Source organism: Copadichromis virginalis, linkage group LG7, assembly GCF_057382275.1.
Source record: "Copadichromis virginalis isolate Kocher_CV1m ecotype Utaka linkage group LG7, C_Virginalis_male_GT1.1, whole genome shotgun sequence".
Lineage (NCBI taxonomy): Eukaryota > Metazoa > Chordata > Actinopteri > Cichliformes > Cichlidae > Copadichromis > Copadichromis virginalis.
This window is the reverse complement of record NC_140624.1, coordinates 26,438,272-26,457,312: the sequence shown is the minus strand read 5'-3', so window position 1 is coordinate 26,457,312 and position 19,041 is coordinate 26,438,272. Positions and strand designations below refer to the sequence as shown.

At 40.4% G+C, this 19,041-nt stretch overlaps 1 protein-coding gene across 1 annotated transcript in view; it reads left to right on the top strand.

Moving 5' to 3' along the window:
• Positions 1–19,041, top strand: part of agbl1 (AGBL carboxypeptidase 1) — a 104,454-nt gene that overhangs the window by 72,431 nt on the left and 12,982 nt on the right. Inside the window, exons 9-20 of the mRNA XM_085462731.1 lie at positions 1,829–1,991; positions 2,697–2,764; positions 2,978–3,094; positions 5,442–5,610; positions 6,693–6,783; positions 7,367–7,633; positions 8,210–8,293; positions 11,325–11,405; positions 11,583–11,731; positions 14,157–14,244; positions 15,081–15,213; positions 18,698–18,851. Coding sequence (XP_085318857.1) covers positions 1,829–1,991; positions 2,697–2,764; positions 2,978–3,094; positions 5,442–5,610; positions 6,693–6,783; positions 7,367–7,633; positions 8,210–8,293; positions 11,325–11,405; positions 11,583–11,731; positions 14,157–14,244; positions 15,081–15,213; positions 18,698–18,851 — 1,564 coding nt within the window. The remainder of the gene's footprint in view (positions 1–1,828; positions 1,992–2,696; positions 2,765–2,977; positions 3,095–5,441; positions 5,611–6,692; positions 6,784–7,366; positions 7,634–8,209; positions 8,294–11,324; positions 11,406–11,582; positions 11,732–14,156; positions 14,245–15,080; positions 15,214–18,697; positions 18,852–19,041) is intronic.

The following is a 19,041-nucleotide window of genomic DNA, read 5'->3' as shown; positions in this document are numbered from 1 at the left end:
TGGGGGCCTCTGGATGTCTGGAGTTTTGATCTCCTCCATACCCGCTTCACACCCTGGAGGACGGGGCTGTGGCCCCCCCACACTCCCTAGCAGATCATTACATGGAGAAACCTTTGGAATGCAAGCATGCTGATCCACACAGGTATGCACACATGGGTATTCACAGACACGGACTAAAGCTTTCTTGGCTGCTGCCTCAAAGCACACTGTGCGCTGTCTATCTTGCGTGCTGCACAATATCATTTATTATTTAGTAAATATTGATATCTATGACTAGCTAGTTTATTGTGATGGTGCTTTGTTTTCTCTATTATTATGTTGCTCTTTGTTGTTTGCTGTCTCCTCTGTTTGTTTTTTTTGTTTGTTTGTTTGTTTGTTTTTTTTCTCCATACAGGTGACCCAGGAGTTCTTTTTTTTTTTCTCTCTCTTCCCCCCCCTTCTCACCGTCTCTTCTCCTCTTTGGTTTTCTTTCTTTCTCTCCCCCTCTCTCTCTCATTCATTCCCCCTGTCCTATTTATTAAAAAAAAAAAAAAAAAAAAAAAAAAAAAAAATGACAAAGGATGAACTGAAGCTCTGCCATCACGTAATGTCGCATACTGCTGTTTCTGATGTCATTTAAAAAAAAAAAAAAAAAAAAAAAAAAAAAAGGAAGTCATTCAGCTCATTGGGCCGGTTCTTTTTGGTGACCGGGACGATGCAGGATGTCTTCCAGAGGGCGGGCACTCTCCCCAGTCGCAGACTGAGGTTGAAGACTCGTTGTAGCGGCTCCCCAAGTTCAGCAGCACACGCCTTTAGCATCCTAGGACACACCTTGTCTGGGCCTGCTGCCTTTCTGGGGCGAAGCTTCCTCAGTTGCCTCCTGACCTGATCCACTGTGACACTGGGAGATGTTTGGGAGGAGGGGAGGGGGGGAGATGTCTTGCTGCTGAGAGAGGGATTGGAGGAGGGGGGTGTCATGGTGTCAGGAGGGGGGGAAGCGAGGGAGGCAGGAGAGTGGGGAGAGGACTCTGTAGTGAAGGTGAGGGTGGGGGGGTTGTGGGCTGGTCAAACCTGTTGAAGAAGTTGTTAAGTTCGTTTGCCTTCTCCACAGTCCCCCCCGCTGTGCTTTTCTTGGTGTTGTGGCCTGTGATGGTTTTCACACCATTCCAGACCTCCCTCATATTGTTCCTCTCCAACTTCTGCTCCACCTTCCTCCTGTAGGTGTCCTTTGCTTCCCTCAGGCAGCGTTTCACCTCCCGCTGTGCTGCCTTCATCTCCTCCTTCACTTTGCTCCTGAAAGCCTTCTTCTTCTTGTTGAGGACAGCTTTGACTTCCTGTGTTACCCACGGTTTGTTATTAGGATAACACCGTACCGTCTTAGCAGGGGCAACTGTGTCCACACAAAAGTTGAGATAGTCTGTAAGACAGTGTGTCGCCCCCTCTATGTCCTCACCATGTGGGCTCAGGAGCACATCCCAGTCTGTGGTGTCATAACAGTCCCTCAGAGCATCCTCCTTTTCTGGGGTCCATCTCCGGATGGAGCGCGTTGTGACAGGCTGCCTTTGGACGAGGGGTGTGTATTGTGGCTGTAGAGATAAAATAAATAGAGATAAAGGAGAATATCAACCAGAAAATCCAAAGAAAATGGAGAAAAGAAAATCACATAAAAATGATAAACTGTAATATACAAAAGACAAAATGAATGAAAGACAAATGTGAGTTTGGGAGGGTAGGTTTCGGCATTCTGTTGGTACAATATAGCTCATTCATTAACATTAAACTAATCTGTTAGCTCACATTTTTCTGGAGTTTTCATGTTGTTTCAATTTTCTTGTTTGTTTCTGTGCAGACATGTTTATTAAGCAAAAATCTGGAGTGTTTGGTGGAGCCATCCGTGCAGCTGATGAGGAAGTGTCTTCCTAGAATTCCTCTACCAGTCACATCAGATCAGTCTGCATATAGCTTTCTCCTGCCTGGTACACCTGCTTTCACGGATGTTAGTGAGACACCGGGTAAAGTCCCAGGATTCATAGACCTCCAAAAACTGTTTAGACCTCAGGAGCCCCAAACAGACTAATTAAATCTTTAGTTAATCTTATGTAGTCTGAGACTGGCCATTTTTATTCCATTAAGGGTTAATGGGGTATTTTCGTCACCCCACTGCGTGAGCAGGCAGCGTGGACACCCACGTTTGTAGATTTAATAACTTGAGAATGAGGCAACGTAGCACTTTGATATTTATACCATAGGTGTATCTACTGAAAATGAACAAGACTGAATCCCGGTGACCTTGACCTCAAGGCCAACGTTTAATAAAATTAAATGTAATTAGGAAATGATGAGACATAAGAGGGTTTTCGGAATTCTGTTCCATAATCAGTTTCAGATCAAATTGTGCACATCCAACCTCGCTGCACATGGAGATTACTTCTGATTGGATCAATTAGAAGCTCACTCCACCTCTTTACACAACTTGATGTGTTCTGATTGGATCTTGTCTCTTCAGAACATTTTAATCAAATTTTTATTCATCAAAGTGTCAATACATTTCAACATAGTTTTTGTCCTTTGCATTTGTTTAAGTTTAAACCTAATTGAAGTTTAAGTATAATGAAATGTGCTAAATAAATTAAATGTCCATTATGATTGTAATTTTACTTTGGAGTCAACAGTCACTCTAACTTATCGGTTTTCTGTTGTGTATATATGTGTTGTAGATGAGAGCAGTGATGAGAGCGATGCTGAAGAAGCTGAAGATAACCATGAGGCCAGCAACAGAGACTATGTGAGTCTATGCAGATGGAGTGCTTAGGATTGTCACCTCACTGCAAGAAAGTTTATGGTTTGAAATCTGGTTTTTGGCCTGTGCATACCTTCTGGGTACTGCAGCTACCTTCCACAGGTAGGTAGCTGCAGTACGGTGGATTTGATATATGCTGCTGTGAGTATATATTGAAGACTCATGAGTCATTATGCATTTGTGTGCATCTTTGTCCAGGATGATGACTTGGAGACTGACCTAAACAAACTTCGTCTTCCTCCTGACCCTGACAGACCTAAAGAGCTGCTTACACAGTACAGCTGCTTTTGTCCTGAGCTGTCACATGATTTCCAGGTATGCACCTCTCTCTCGCTCTCTGTCTTGTGTTTGTGTGTGTGCATTTGTTTGTTAGATGAATAAATTGTTAAATTCCGCAAATGTGTTGTTTCTTTGGACTTCAATCATCCGATTCAATAAAGAACACTAAACAAAGTAGAATAAACTGTTTGGCATTGGCAACAACGATTCAGCAAGTTTCTCAAGCACCATTTAAGGTGAAATAAACAGACTTTCCACCAGTATAATATTCATTGCCAAGAAACATTGTTACAAAGAAATAACTGACCAAAGACAAACTTCCTTTTGTGCTAAGTTTATTTTTTTAAAGGCAAAAGATGTTGGCTTCATGTTTAATTCAATAAAAGTAATACGTGTGTTGTATTTTTTTTTGTCTCAAGACACTGCCGACATTTTTCTGTATGAAGCCAAACCCTTTGTCTAGATTAACTTTAAACACAACCATAAAACTGAAATGTTACTAAGTAATTAAGTAGAAAGTAAGAAAATGGTACAGATCGATGAAAAAGATTTGATATTTTCTTAACCACTTGTCCAATTCAGGAATGCAGGGATCCTGTGCCAGCTGTCTACAGATCACCAGTCCATTACAGGGCTGTGTTATGACCTGGTTCATAAACCACAACATAAAATGGAGACTGAAGCCACAACTTTATTTAAGCTGAAAAATGACAGCAAAAAGGAATCAGTTAGGAGAGCATAACAAGGTCCACCCTTTGTCAAGTACAGACAATTAGCAATTAAACCCAGTCAATTGGCAGTGCCACTTTAAAGGCAGGTAGTGCTTGCAGAGGGGTGTAACACCTCCCCCAGGAACTCAAAATGAATTTAGAGAAATCCCCCTGGAGTCTTTTCTAGTTGTTGACCTAAAAGACAAAATGGGGAAAGATGGAAAACAAGTGTGGCTCACAGCAGCCACAAACGAAGTTACTCCAATCAGTGGACACCTACAGCCAAGACACAGAGGCAGAATATCATTCCTGCCTAAGACCAATTTAAAGTCACCAATGAACCTTCTATGCATGCCTTTTGGATTGTGGTTTGAACCTGGCATACTGGAGAGATCACACAGTAAGAATATGCCAAGTCCACACAGCAATGCTTCAGGTAGCTGGCAGATTGAGACCTAGAATCTTCTTGCTGTGAGGCAACAGGGCTGACCTCTACACGACAGCTTCAAGTTGTATTTAAATTTGTAGTTAATTTCAGACATTTCTATGATATAGTGAAGAACAAACAAAACACGTGTTCGTATTGGTCATGACTGTACTGTACCGCATGAAATGGAATATGTTGTCACCTAATTAAGATTTTTCCATCTTGTAATGATACACTAAAGAGCCAACAGTAAAATCACTTATGAACTGATAACCTTTATCATCTTGTTACAATGCAGGGATGCACCTGCATTGAAAAACAAAATCAGACAAAATATTAAAGTGACGCTGAGGTTAGCACTGTCACTTCACAGCAGGAAGAGTTCTGATTCAAGTCTTTGAGATATCACGGCCTTTCTATATGGCATTTCCTGCACTTGTGCCTGTGTGAATTTCCTCACTTCGTGTTCCTCCCACTGTCCAAAGACTGCTCATGGATGTGAGGTAGATAGTGTGCTTAAATTATATAAAATAAAGCACTGTGTGGTTATGTGTGGCTTGTAGTCTGAAAGACTTTGAGTGGCCAGTTAGACTAGAAAAACACAATATAAATGCTGTTACTGGCAGCTGATGTCACCGTGACGTCACCACGCAATGATTTTGTAGAGTGACAACAATATTGTCTGTAATATTTAACCACTACATGTATTTTCAGGTTTTAGAGTCAGTTTACCTGTATATATGTATAGTATGATCTATGTGGACCGGAAGCAAACAATGTGATGTCTAGAAATGTCATCTCATCACCCTCGGTGTGGAAGAAGGAGGCTAATAGGTAGACTCTTGTTTAACATGTCATACTTATTACGCTGGCAATCACGATTTCAACATAATTTTTTTCACTTTTGCACACATCATCCACATAATTTTCTATATAATCAAAACTTTGTAATGCCACATAGCCAGGTAACAGTTTTTTCAAAAGGCTCTCTATTATGTATTTGCTAGTTCCACACTCACCTCACCTTGGAAATAAATGATGCAGCATTGACTCTATAACTGAACATAGCTCATGTTTCAAAAGACCAAGGTATGTTTGTACATAGGCTACTGACTGGGTTAGCTCTCAACTGCCCACATGTTTACACAAAGCCTCTTCAGAAAAAATCAAGCATCTTTTGTGAGGTCTTGCAATGTACAGTTGGTGTTTTGCCAGAGTAAGACGTGACTATATCTGTGTTTTTCAGGAGCTGGATCTGAGTTCAGAGACAGGGGATAGTTCAACAGCATCATCATCATCAGATGATGAGGTAGTGCTGCTTAACAAGGACAGGACAAAGACTACTGCAAGTCGAGATTCCTCTACCTCTGATGGTTCTTACTCAGAGATGGAAATATCCAGTAGAGACATGCCAGGTCAGAGCCAGCTTAAACACACAGCAACACTGGTCCAAAAGTAGGGTCTCTACTTTACGAAAAGTTGCATTGAGATTTCTGTTGTGTTTTTGTGCTACGTAAAAAAATTGAATTGAACTGAAAAATTATGATCAATTACAAAAAGATAGCTCTGGATAATGACATCAGCCTATAGAGAAAGTGATGCATATTTCCAGCTTATGCTTATCCCTCTCACAAACAGAAGCAGAATGAGTAGCACTCTTTACCATCTACTTTTAAGAGCAAAATCATTAATATATTTGAATGTTTATAACAATGTTTTTAAACACAGCTTTATAACGGCTAAAAATGTTAACCTTTATTTAACTAGGAAAAAACTCTTGAGATTTAAAATCTCTTTTACAAGAGTGTCCTGGCCAAGGACAGCATACGATAAGTTATATAAATTTATAGCACCTAAACATGCAAAGTTACCAGTTAAGTACAGTCAAAGAGTAAAAAACACAGCAAAGAAACCTTCTAATGAGGTTTTAACAACCTCATCAGAAATATTAAAGCAGCTTATTTACATTCATTCTTTATTATTGTTAGTTGTTGACAGATTTTTAAAATCAGTTTTTAATGATTAAATTATTCACTTTAATTAAAAGTTTAAAGTTGACATTTATGAAATACTGAGCCAATTCTAAAACTAAAACAGACTAAAAATGTCTGCTTGAGTACCTCACAGCTAGTGAATTGAGTTAGTAACCTGATTACCGTTGATTACTGACCATGCCTTAAACTAATAAATTATAAGTTTACAATTCTGCCAGCAACTAATTGCTGGTCAAATATCTGCAAAATAACACATTATTGTCTTTTTCACTCAATCGTGAATCTATTTTGTTTCTTTTGCAAGAAATATTGCACATTTCTTTTCATTCTCATTAATTCCACTGATTTTTATTTGCTCTGCTAAGTAAACAATACTCGGGACCTCTTCTAAGAATTACAAGTTAATTTCACAAAAATTCTTTCACATCACTGCATTAGCTCCTTCATTTTTTTTGTGGGAATTTAAAAACTCAATGGATTATTTTCCCTTTCTCACTCTTCAGCTGCTGCCCATTTAGAAGCGTGTGATTTCCACAGTCACAGCAGCATCCTGGGCACAAGCCCTGGGTTCAGGACCATGGTTAGAGGGGCAATGTAAGCTCAAAGTCTTCATGCTAACTGCATGTACTGCATGGACTAAGGTTCTGTCGAGCTGTTTTAACTGAAATGTAAATTATCCTGACAATGCAAAACAAACTGTCAAAAACTTAAATCTACTGCTTGTTAAACTGACAAGCGGCATGAGGCAGATTCAAGGCCAGAACTGTGGCATTTATTTACATGATGCAGAAATCCAACTTGCCTGATTCATCCATTCACACCTTCATTTTGTCTACAGAAGTGCTTTCTATTTAACATTCACATACTCGAATGGAATTGCAACTTGAGCAGCTTGGGGTTAGTATCTTGCGCGAGGATATTTGGGGTGTAGACTGGAGCAGACAGGGACCAACCTTCCAATTAGTAGAGGACATGGTCTACATTGTTATTCTTCTTCCAGCAGTACTATCACCCTAGTCCCGTCAGCCTAACTTTTATTTGGTTTTGTTTTGTTTGGTTTCTGGTGTTCGGCGACTAACTCCGTGTGCATCACTGAAAGAATTTAAATCTTTCTGACTTTGCTGTTGCTTTTGAATTCTCATCTTAGGAGTCTGACCTCATTCCTTTTTAATTCTAGGGGAGAAGCCTCCCCATGTCAGAGAGAAGATGAGCAAGATAATGAAGAAGATGGAACAGAAGAATTTTATCATCATACAATAATAGACAGGTTACTGGAGCGGCACGGAGCCGGTATTCCCCACCATGATCCCAAGCTATATTGTGCTGTAGCTTCCAAAACCAAATCCATTCCAGATTTTAGCATCCTGGCCTTTCCTGATTTCTGGGGTCATCTTCCACCACCAGGACATCAACCCATGGCCCCACGCAAACCCAACATACAGAGGTATTAGTTCATGTAACAGGTACGTAGAAAGTTAGACCTCTAAGCATTTTTATAGTGAAAAGAATGGAGAGCGTTCACTCCAGAGGGCCACATGTTTACCACCAACCGTATTCCTAATATGGTAAGAAAACCAACAGAGGCGATGACAGGGTTTTAGTACTGGACAATAGCAAACTATTAGCATGTAATATAATGAAACCTGGTGTAATGATGTGAAACACCTATGTCCAATCACAGCAAGAGGTGGCAGCAGGGGAAATGTTTAAACCTCCTGGATTGCTTTTGTATTTGATCAGCTTTATCCATTATACCATCACAGCTGGTGACACTAACAGACTGAATAAATTGACCAAAAACTTTTGTGAGCAGAAAAGAACAGATGACTGACTGATGTTACAGCCTAAAGAGGAAGTATAGCGATCACAGCAGGAGGTATATAAGTATTTGAGCAATAAGTATTTAATAATGACTCAGATATTTACTGCTGCTGTAAATATAAAGGATAGGTTTTTTAAACATATTTCAAGGACTGTGATTCGAGTATTCGACGCTTGACTATGCTTGTGTGTTTATCAGACAGAAAGTGTTTGAAGATATTCAGCGTTTTCTGAAAACTGATGACATCATTAACCATGTTGTCTTTGACCTCGAAGATAGCAAGTAAGTTACCCTCCCCTCACCCCCTGCTCCCCATCTCCATTCTTTCTTTAATTGGTTGTTTTCCCGGGACGGACTTGGACTTGACGATTTGAGCTTGAAAGATTAAAACCTTAAACCTGAAACCAACATGTAGACTTGTGTTTCTGAGCTGATTAAAAGCTGTTGTGGTCCTCACAGCACAGCCTCTGCAAAACCTATGATTTTATTGAATATGAAGGTTTTTTCGAACCATAAACATCCTCAGCAGTAATACTGATCAATGTAATGCTGATGGGGAGCATTTTTCAGGAAAATAAATACTTCTATTTTTGATACTTGTAAATGTTAAATTTGACAGTAATACAGTTTTATGTGTTGTTTTATAGTATTTGTTGCTTTTGTTCCAAAATAATTCCTTCACCACTCATAAGAGAGTGTGAGTGATGTTTGAATCTAGTACAATTTGTCTTGGGAAAGACTAAAAGAAACTTTATTTTTATCTATGCATCAAGCCATTTCCTTCTGCTTATTCAATTCAGGGTCAGGGGAAGGAGGAAGGCGGGGTACAAGCTTGGACAGCTTACCAGTCTGTGGCGGGTCTAGAAAAGGCAACCATTCATTTTAACTTAATTACATTTTTTTGGAGGGGTTGCACCCAATGTTCCCACTAAGCTGCGCGTGCGCGCAGTTGCACACTGCTGGCACGGTCTCTGTGCACAGAAAATCTGCGTTGCGCACAAAAAAAATCTAACCTGAATTGAAATTAAAATTAATACTTTAACAATTCTGTTTGGCAGTGTTAGTCAGTAAGTGTCTGGCTGCTCCCGTATAGGATTAGAACGATGCCCAGTGTTGGGAAGGTTATTTTTAAAATGTATTCCACTACAGATTACAGAATACATTTTATTCTGTTACGTTACTCAATGAGAGTAACGTATTCTGAATACTTTGGATTGCTTAATATATTATCATGCTTTTTACAACTACATGAATGTCCTATTGCTGTGTGATTTATTACTATTACGGCTCCAAACCGTAGTAAAGGGACCTCTGGCTAATATGGTGGGTTCCGTGTCGGGCTCGTAGCCGAAAAATAGCTTTACTTTGTTGCCTGGGTCAACTTTGCTAGCGAGAGAGAGACAGAGAGAGGCATTGAAAGGCTGCTCCAACGGAACTTACTGTTTCGGAGGAAAACACGAACACGGTGTACAGTCGAGTCTTAATAACTTACTTACAACTGGGCTCGGCAGGCACTCTTTTTGTCTGCAGTGATTATTATATTTACATGCTTCCAGCTCTCGTTTCTGCTCGATGTCAACTCGTACTTTTCTACCATCCTTTTTCTCCCTCCTCGCGCTCACAAACACATAACGGGTATGGCAGTCCATTCTCCCTGCAGCACGGACTACACTGCCCATGAGGCTACATTCTTTAGTGCTATGCATTCTGCCTGTTAGCTTAGCACAACAACAACAAAAAGGTGCTTTCTCACCCAGGAAACACAGTCGCAGAGAGAGCGTCACCCTGTAACCATGGCAACCGTAACGCTGCTGCCTGGAACAACAGAACAAACAAAACCCAAACAGTCCTGACCCGCGACAATATGAAACAGGGAAGTACCGCCGTGTAATCCATTTATTTCAACAAAGTAACTGTATTCTGAATACCACCCTTTTAAACGGTAACTGTAACGGAATACAGTTACTCATATTTTGTTTTTTAAATACGTAACGGCGGTACATGTATTCCGTTACTCCCCAACACTGACGATGCCACCTTATCCCACAGTCCAGCCAATGATGCGATTCACATTCGCATCATTGGCTAATCAACGCAGCTAATCAACGTCGTTGACAGGCTATGACAGCGTCCTTATGTGCCGACACCAGTGTTTTAGCTAGCAAAGCGACGTGGCTGATGTGGAGTGAAGCAACGTTAATGACAACGTACACAACCATTGGAGATGTGAGCAGGACAGACTGAACAATTGACGGAAAAAGTGTGGACTTTATACCAGTTTTTAAATTGTGTTGATAGGCCACGTAAAACCAGAGTTACGATAAAAATATATGCAATGTTTGGTTTTCTTCCTGAATACTATGGCGTTATTTTTGTGCCACTATTCTGAGCGCACGTAAAAAAAGTTTGCAGGTGCAAGTGTTGCATTTTGAGGAGAAATTTATTTTGAGCGAAGACAAGCTGAATTTGAGTGAAGAAAATTCATTGCTGCGTGAAAAAAATTTATTTCAGTGTTTGCTATTATCCACACACACACACACACAATAGCAGCCCCTCTCGCTCAGTTTTTGCATTTGCGCTCGCTCGCAATGTGTTGCTCGCGCTCTCAACATTTCTTTCTCTACACTGTTGTATCTGTTGCAACGGATGCAAAAATATCTGATTGGCTGTTCTGGTTTCCAATCAGCTCGAAATGACAAAATGCAATATCCCAGAATCCATTTCGTCCAAAGCTCAAACGAGGCAGTGGCGGAGGAACACAGAGTGTTTGAATACTACTCTTTCTGGATCACAAAATAAACTTTTAAGATATTTTCATGCGAGAATGGTGCTGTGTAAACTTAAAACATTTGCTCGATTTATCAAGACATCACATATTTGCATAAGTGCTCTAACGTTTTCGGAGATGCCTGTTACCCACCAGCTGACCGGGTGGTCACTCGGGTTAAACATAATATATAAGGCTGAACTGACAAAAACCAGGTAGGCTATTATAGGAAAAACCATAAAGCCTTTGAACTAAAACAAACGCTCTTGTGACACTGATGTACACTGTCGTGTTGGTATATAGGCATGATTTGTATCACCTTCAAGTTTCCAAACCGATATCATGAGCAGCAGCTTTTACAGCTGTGGCTCCAGCAAACAGCTGATACTAGAAATTAATTTTAAATAACCTAACCCTAACCCTCTTGCTTACTTTTTTGCAAAAATCACAGCAAGAGACAGACAGATAGGTGTGTGTTCATGTAGGAATAGGGTGGTGTGTGTCCTAAAGACCGTCTGTGTCTCTCTTTGTTTCTCCGTCTTTCAGTCTTCAGTGTCTCTCTGATTCTTTGAGGTTTTTTTCCAAGTTTGAATCTGGGAATCTGAGAAAGGCTGTTCAGGTCCGCAGGTATGTTGTGTTGACACACACACACACACACACACACACACACACACACACACACACACACAGAGTTTAGGAGATCTAAGCTTACATTTCATTATTACTAATTACTGAGAAAATAAATCATATTTCATTTTAAATGCAGTACAAAGCAACAATGTCCTCTCTTCTCTTCTCTTCTAGATATGAATATGACCTCATATTGAATCCAGATGTTAACTCTTCTCAGCATACCCAGTGGTTTTACTTTGAAGTTAGTAACATGGCAGCCGATGTCCCATACCGTTTTAATGTCATCAACTGTGAGAAGAGCAACAGCCAGTTCAACTATGGTGAGGTGGTTTGTGTGTGTGTGTGTGTGTTCCCTCATTTATAAACTTAATTTGTCACTATTGTCATTATTGCTTTATACATAAATCAGTGATGTCACATGGTACTTATTTACTCTCCAAATAGGCGCGCAAGTGTTTGTGAAGAAAATAAGCACTCTGTGGCATCATTTCATTTCATGTGTGACGAGAAAAAAAACTTTGCATTTAAGCATGACTGCAACTTTCCACACTGCATAATTATACAACCATGAAGCTGAAAGAATAACATGCTGGAGAGAGAGCCATTCACAATCACAACTGATTTAGTATCACCATTTTACCCAGTATGTACAGTGGGGCAAAAAAGTATTTAGTCAGCCACCGATTGTGCAAGTTCCCCCACCTAAAATGATGACAGAGGTCAGTAATTTGCACCAGAGGTACACTTCAACTGTGAGAGACAGAATGTGAAAAAAAAAAATCCATGAATCCACATGGTAGGATTTGTAAAGAATTTATTCGTAAATTAGGGTGGAAAATAAGTATTTGGTCACCTCAAACAAGGAAAATCTCTGGCTCTCACAGACCTGTAACGTCTTCTGTAAGAAGCTTTTCTGTCCCCCACTCGTTACCTGTATGAATGGCACCTGTTTGAACTCATCATCTGTTTAAAAGACACCTGTCCACAGCCTCAAACAGTCAGACTCCAAACTCCGCCATGGCCAAGACCAAAGAGCTTTCGAAGGACACCAGGAAAAGTATTGTAGACCTGCACCAGACTGGGAAGAGTGAATCTACAATAGGCAAGCAGCTTGGTGTGAAAAAATCAACTGTGGGAGCAATCATCAGAAAATGGAAGACATACAAGACCACTGATAATCTCCCTCGATCTGGGGCTCCACGCAAGATCTCATCCCGTGGGGTCAAAATGATCATGAGAACGGTGAGCAAAGATCCCAGAACCACACGGGGGGACCTGGTGAATGACCTGCAGAGAGCTGGGACCAAAGTAACAAAGGTCACCATCAGTAACACACTACAACGGCAGGGAATCAAATCCCGCAGTGCCAGACGTGTTCCGCTGCTGAAGCCAGTGCATGTCCAGGCCCGTCTGAAGTTTGCCAGAGAGCACATGGATGATACAGCAGAGGATTGGGAGAATGTCATGTGGTCAGATGAAACCAAAGTAGAACTTTTTGGTATAAACTCAACTCGTCGTGTTTGGAGGAAGAAGAATACTGAGTTGCATCCCAAGAACACCATACCTACTGTGAAGCATGGGGGTGGAAACATCATGCTATGGGGCTGTTTTTCTGCCAAGGGGACAGGACGACTGATCCGTGTTAAGGACAGAATGAATGGGGCCATGTATCGTGAGATTTTGAGCCAAAACCTCCTTCCATCAGTGAGAACTTTGAAGATGAAACGAGGCTGGGTCTTCCAACATGACAATGATCCAAAACACACCGCCCGGGCAACAAAGGAGTGGCTCCGTAAGAAGCATTTGAAAGTCCTGGAGTGGCCTAGCCAGTCTCCAGACCTCAACCCCATAGAAAATCTGTGGCGGGAGTTGAAAGTCCGTGTTGCTCGGCGACAGCCCCAAAACATCACTGCTCTCGAGAAGATCTGCATGGACGAATGGGCCAAAATACCAGCTACTGTGTGTGCAAACCTGGTAAAGACCTATAGTAAACGTTTGACCTCTGTTATTGCCAACAAAGGTTATGTTACAAAGTATTGAGTTGTATTTTTGTTATTGACCAAATACTTATTTTCCACCCTGATTTACGAATAAATTCTTTACAAATCCTACCATGTGGATTCATGGATTTTTTTTTCACATTCTGTCTCTCACAGTTGAAGTGTACCTCTGGTGCAAATTACTGACCTCTGTCATCATTTTAGGTGGGGGAACTTGCACAATCGGTGGCTGACTAAATACTTTTTTGCCCCACTGTATGTTCTTAAACAGGAAGCTGGAGCACTGAGGGAGAACCCATGGGGACATCATAAAACTATACACTAAAAGTCACCCACTGACCAGTGTATTTGAACCCAGGAACTTCTTGATGTGAGCAGGCAGTGCTAACCGCTGGACCACTGTGTCACACTAGAAAGAGCCCATTAGATAAAAAACACTAATCAGAATATTCCATACGCAGCAATAACAGAATGAAACAACAGGTTTTGTTTACTAGTCTGTCTCCACAGAGACTTTCAACCTAGCTGTGTTTTTGTTTTTGTTTTTTGCAATAGCTGGCTTGATAAAACCTAAAACCCCAATCAGAGAGAGTTTTTTACAGCAGTTATCAGCTTTGTCTGTTACACTGGTCTTTGTGCATCAGGTTCAGTGTGTGCTCACCTACAGACATGGACTAATTTATCAGTACCCTTACACAATATGAAAAAATGTGTGTGTGTGTGTGTGTGTGTGTGTGTACTGCAGGAATGCAGCCGGTCCTGTACTCAGTAAAAGAAGCCCTGGAAGGTAGACCGCACTGGATCAGTACTGGAACGGAAATTTGTTATTTCAGGTATGAAAACATTTTACATATTTTTCATTAATTAGAGACATGTTGGAAATCCAAGTGTTGGAGAGTAGCTTTAGCAGGCTGCTGAAGGCAGGTCAGACCTCGAAAAACATTTAATTAGGGGCAAAAAAAACACACGGGTTTGAAACTTGTGTAAATTAGTCATAGGTCAAGCACAGAACTATGTGTGATTCTCCAATAGATACTTCAAATGAAGAAGTTCATTCATTAAAACCCCCCACTGAGACTAACTGTAACTGACAGCTGATTTCAGCTGTTCAAAACAGATGTTAGCAGTAGCAATTACCAGAGGCCTATCCATCCAAAGAGACAACCATTCACTCTCAATCTAGAAGCAGCAATTAACCTACCATGCATGTCTTTGGGAGCAAGCCAGAGTGCCCAGAGCAAAGATGCAATCTCTGCACAGAAAGGCCCAAGACTGGATTCAAACCCAGGATATTTTTGCTTTGACACAGCAGTCCCAATCGCTGCACCATTGTACAGTTTAACTTGGAAGCAGCAGTATGTGCAAAATACATTCCTCACATTTATCTTGTCATGTTAAAAATCCAAAATAAGGCCACATGTTTTATTTAAACACAGAAGAATTTCTCTCATACCTCCATCTCTGTTTTACCAGCTTCAGGCACACTGACCTCACTAGAAAAACAGTCAATAGCACCATCTGATGGACTGGGAAAAAAACCTCCCAAAACATTGTATTTTTGTACGTGTGCTATAATATTACCTACTGTTCGACTATGTTGTATCAGTTCCCCTGATTTAGATAGTCTACATATAACAAAACATTTTTTTTTCTCAATTTTCTCCAACAGAAACAACTTTTGTCCAGCACAGGGCAGAAGGAGAACTACCTTTTACACCCTGACCTTTACCATCACCTTCAAACACAGTGAGGATGTCTGCTACCTGGCCTACCATTATCCCTACACATATTCTGCTCTGATGGTATTTTTTTTCATATAATAATCCCGTTTATTTACTTTGGTCAGAGTTTAAACTTAATGTTTTTGTAGAATGTTTATAACCCTATCACAAATAAAGCTGTGAAGCTGTGTAAAAGTGTAAACAAACTATGATGAGTTTCAAATCATACAAGTCTCAGTTAAATAATACAGTATAATTCACACTTCTATATACTAGCATATGTAAAAGTGTGACATATATAGTGTAAAAAATCAAGAATCTAATTAAGTTCATGAACATTAAATCATAAAAGTGACATATTATAGTCATTACACAAAGAAATACCTTAACACCTTTTTTGTTTGTTTGATTTTGATGATTATAGCCTGAATATCTATAAAGTCTGTCAGCTGATGGACTCTTGTAGTGCCTTAAGATCTCCTATAATGACTTAATAAAACAGAGGACCAAAACCAGCCGATGACATGGCACCTTATATCACCTTAAACTGCAGAAACTTCACACTGGACTTCAAACGTTTTGGATCCTGTGTCTGTCCGTGCTCCCTCCAGACTCTAGGACCTTGATTTTCTAAATGAAATGCAAGTTTTACTTTCATCTGAAAAGACAACAGTTGAGTTCTTTCTCTGGCTCAAGAGTTTCTTGATATTGTGACATCTGCTGTCCCTGTCCAGAACATTTCTGTTCATGGTGGCTCTTGATACTCTGACACCAGCTTCAGTCCACTTCTCGGGAAGCTTGTTAATAGACAGTTCAAGGCTGCAGTCATCCCTGTTGCTTGTGCATCCTTTCGCAGCACACTTTCCCCCTCCAGTCAACCTTTGGCCGATAAGCTGCCAGTCTTTTCGATAGTAGCTCACCTTTCTTGTGGAATTTGTTGATAATTGTTATCTGGACTGTATGTATCTCACTCTAATCTTTGTGTACAGATATCGATACACATGTTGGGAAAAGCTGCATCAAGCCACGCAGATGACACAGTTAAATAATTTCAAATGTGAATCCATCTCTGTTATTTTAACAGCGACCATAAGCCCCATAACTATAACCTGAACATATTTTATAATATTTTATATTACAAAGACAGATAAGATGGTTACTAAGAACTCTTTTATTACCAGAAAAATCGTTATTTTTTGTTTTCTTTATATTTTAGATCATGCGCTGCCATCTGAGATGTCACAAGCAGGCTAAGTCAATATAAAATCTCTTCTTTCAGCTGCTCCCTTTAGGGGTTACCACAGCAGATCATCTGCCCCCATCTCATCCTATCATAGTATCCTCCTCTGCCAGACCAACCCCCTTGCATATTCTTCACTACATCCATGAATCTTTCAGTCTGGCAGCTCCATTTTCAGCATCTTTTATCCAGTATATATATTTACTAGTTCTCCTCTGCACATGTCCTGATCATCTCAGCCTTTACTCTCTAACTTTGTCTCCACCTGAGCTGTCCCTCTGATGTAATCATTTCAAATGCTATATCTTCTTGTCATTCCCAATGAAAGTCTTAACATCTTCAGCTCTGCCTCTCTGTACATCATAGCAGGTCTCACTACCTTCTTGTAAATCTTGCCTTTCTCTCTTGCTGCTGCTTCTTTCACAAATTACCTCCGATACTCATTTCCACTTACTCCACCCTGCCTTGACTCCCTTCTTCACCTCTCATGTACTGTCCGGTACTTTGGATGATTGACCTCATTTAAATTATTCGGCGTTCACTACCTCAGCTCAGCTCCCTCTTATTCACACACATGTATTCGGTCTTCTGGCTTCTAATGTCTTTCATTCGTTCTCTCTCCAGTACATACCTCCACCTCTCCAGGTTCTCCATATGCTCCTTATAGATCCCATGTCATCTGCAAACATCAGAGTCCACTCCTGCCTGATTTCACAAGTCAACCTGTCCATCATGACTGAAAACGAGAAGGGGCTCAGACCAGATCCCTGACCAAATCCCACCCCCAACAGCTTTATCCCCTGTAGTTACTACAGTTCTGCACCACACTCTTGTTCTGGAAAAACTGATCAATATGAAGCAGAAAATGTAATTTTATAGGTTCTATGTGAAGTTGGTTTATAAAGACTATTTTGTCTCAGACGACAAACATGAATTTTGAGTTTTTTAAGCTATGAGCCGTTCAGACATGCAATCACTGTTTTTATGTGCACCCTTGTTCACCCTCATTTGCATCCCCTCCTATGTCATCTTGTTATTCAGGCTATGGTAAATCAGCTTTTTTATATTTAAACCTTTTTTAAAAAACTTTGTCTGCATTTGGGTCTTCCCTACTACAACTGAATTACTATTTTAGCTCTATTCTCTAAACCTCTGGGGGAAAATGTAACTCAACAAATAAGTACAATGTCTAAGTCTAATGTAAAAACAATGCAGTATAGATTTTGTACATCTTTTTATACATCATTTTCTTAAATGGCTGGCTGTGGAGTGCTTACTCTTTCTGTTGCTTTTCAACATACTGCACAACTTGCTCTGTGTTTTTCCCTCCACAGCTGCTATATAGTGAGGAAGGTTAATCACCAGATGCATGTCAGGTGTGTCATCCTCCCTAGCTGGCACCACACCTTTCCCTCCTGCAGTCACACCCCACTGGCACATAACTCCCACAGCCTGACTTTGGCTGGGAACCATCAAACCACCATCACCAGCAAATCTTCACATACCCTACCGGAAGTGTGAAGTTTTTCTCTCAAGTCCATAAAATGCTGAATTGGATATTTACTAGGACTTGGCACTTTCTCCTAGTTTTCTTTAAGTAGGTCAAAAATCCTGAACTGTAGTTCAAAGGGAGAAAATCCTGTCAAGGACCGGGGCACCCAATACAGGATCAAACCACTGGTCGCAACTGGTTTTAATGTCACTAATGAAATTTGCAATACTGTATTTTTATCCTATTCAAACCCTCAACCTGATCATCAATCTGTGGAGGAAACAAACGTGAAACATTAAATACAGTTCTTTCACCAGGCATGATATGAATGACATGCCCTGAGCCATCAAAACTGATGCAGGATATGACCAACTTGAGCTGCTGTGTTTGGAGGGAACAAAATGCAGACCCAAAGAACACAATCCCCACAGTCAATCATGGTGGAAATATTATGCTTTGGAATAGTTTTTCTGCTAAGGGTCCAAGGTCATGTATCATAAAAGTGTAGACGAGAACCTCCTTTCCTTCAGCCAGAACACTGAAGAGGAGTTGTGGATGGGTCTTTCAGCATGACATGAACCAAAACATATCACCAATCAAATATCCAATAATTATTTTCCCCCACTGTACAAAATTAGCTGTAATTCTTAAGTAGTTAAGGTAATACTCTTGTTAAACCCCTTGAATTAAATTTGAAAGTCTGAATTTCAAAAACATCTTGATTGTTTGACTTCAGCTCCGCTCTGGTGGTGTACAGAGGCAGAATTACAAGAGAAATATATCTGTTTTATAAATAATTAGAGACCTAAGTATATATTTGTTATTTTTGTCAGGCTCACTTGAAAATACTGCAGAAATCAGTGGATCCGGCCAAGGTGTTTTTCAAGCAGCAGACTCTTTGTAGCACTTTGGCTGGAAACTCCTGTCCAATAGTTACCATCACTGCCTGTCCAGTCAGCAGAAGGTGGAAAGACCTGCACCAGATGCGTAAGTAGTGCTTTGTAGTCCAGGAACTACTCATGTCAGGGGTACTTACGTGTTTACACAGCCACATTGGAATGGTAGAGAGACTGGTACTTATGAAGGACCTTTCTATTCAATTTGAGCACTCAAATAACTTTCTATTACAAGTGTCATTCACCCAGTCACACATTCATAACAGATTCTTCAATTTCAT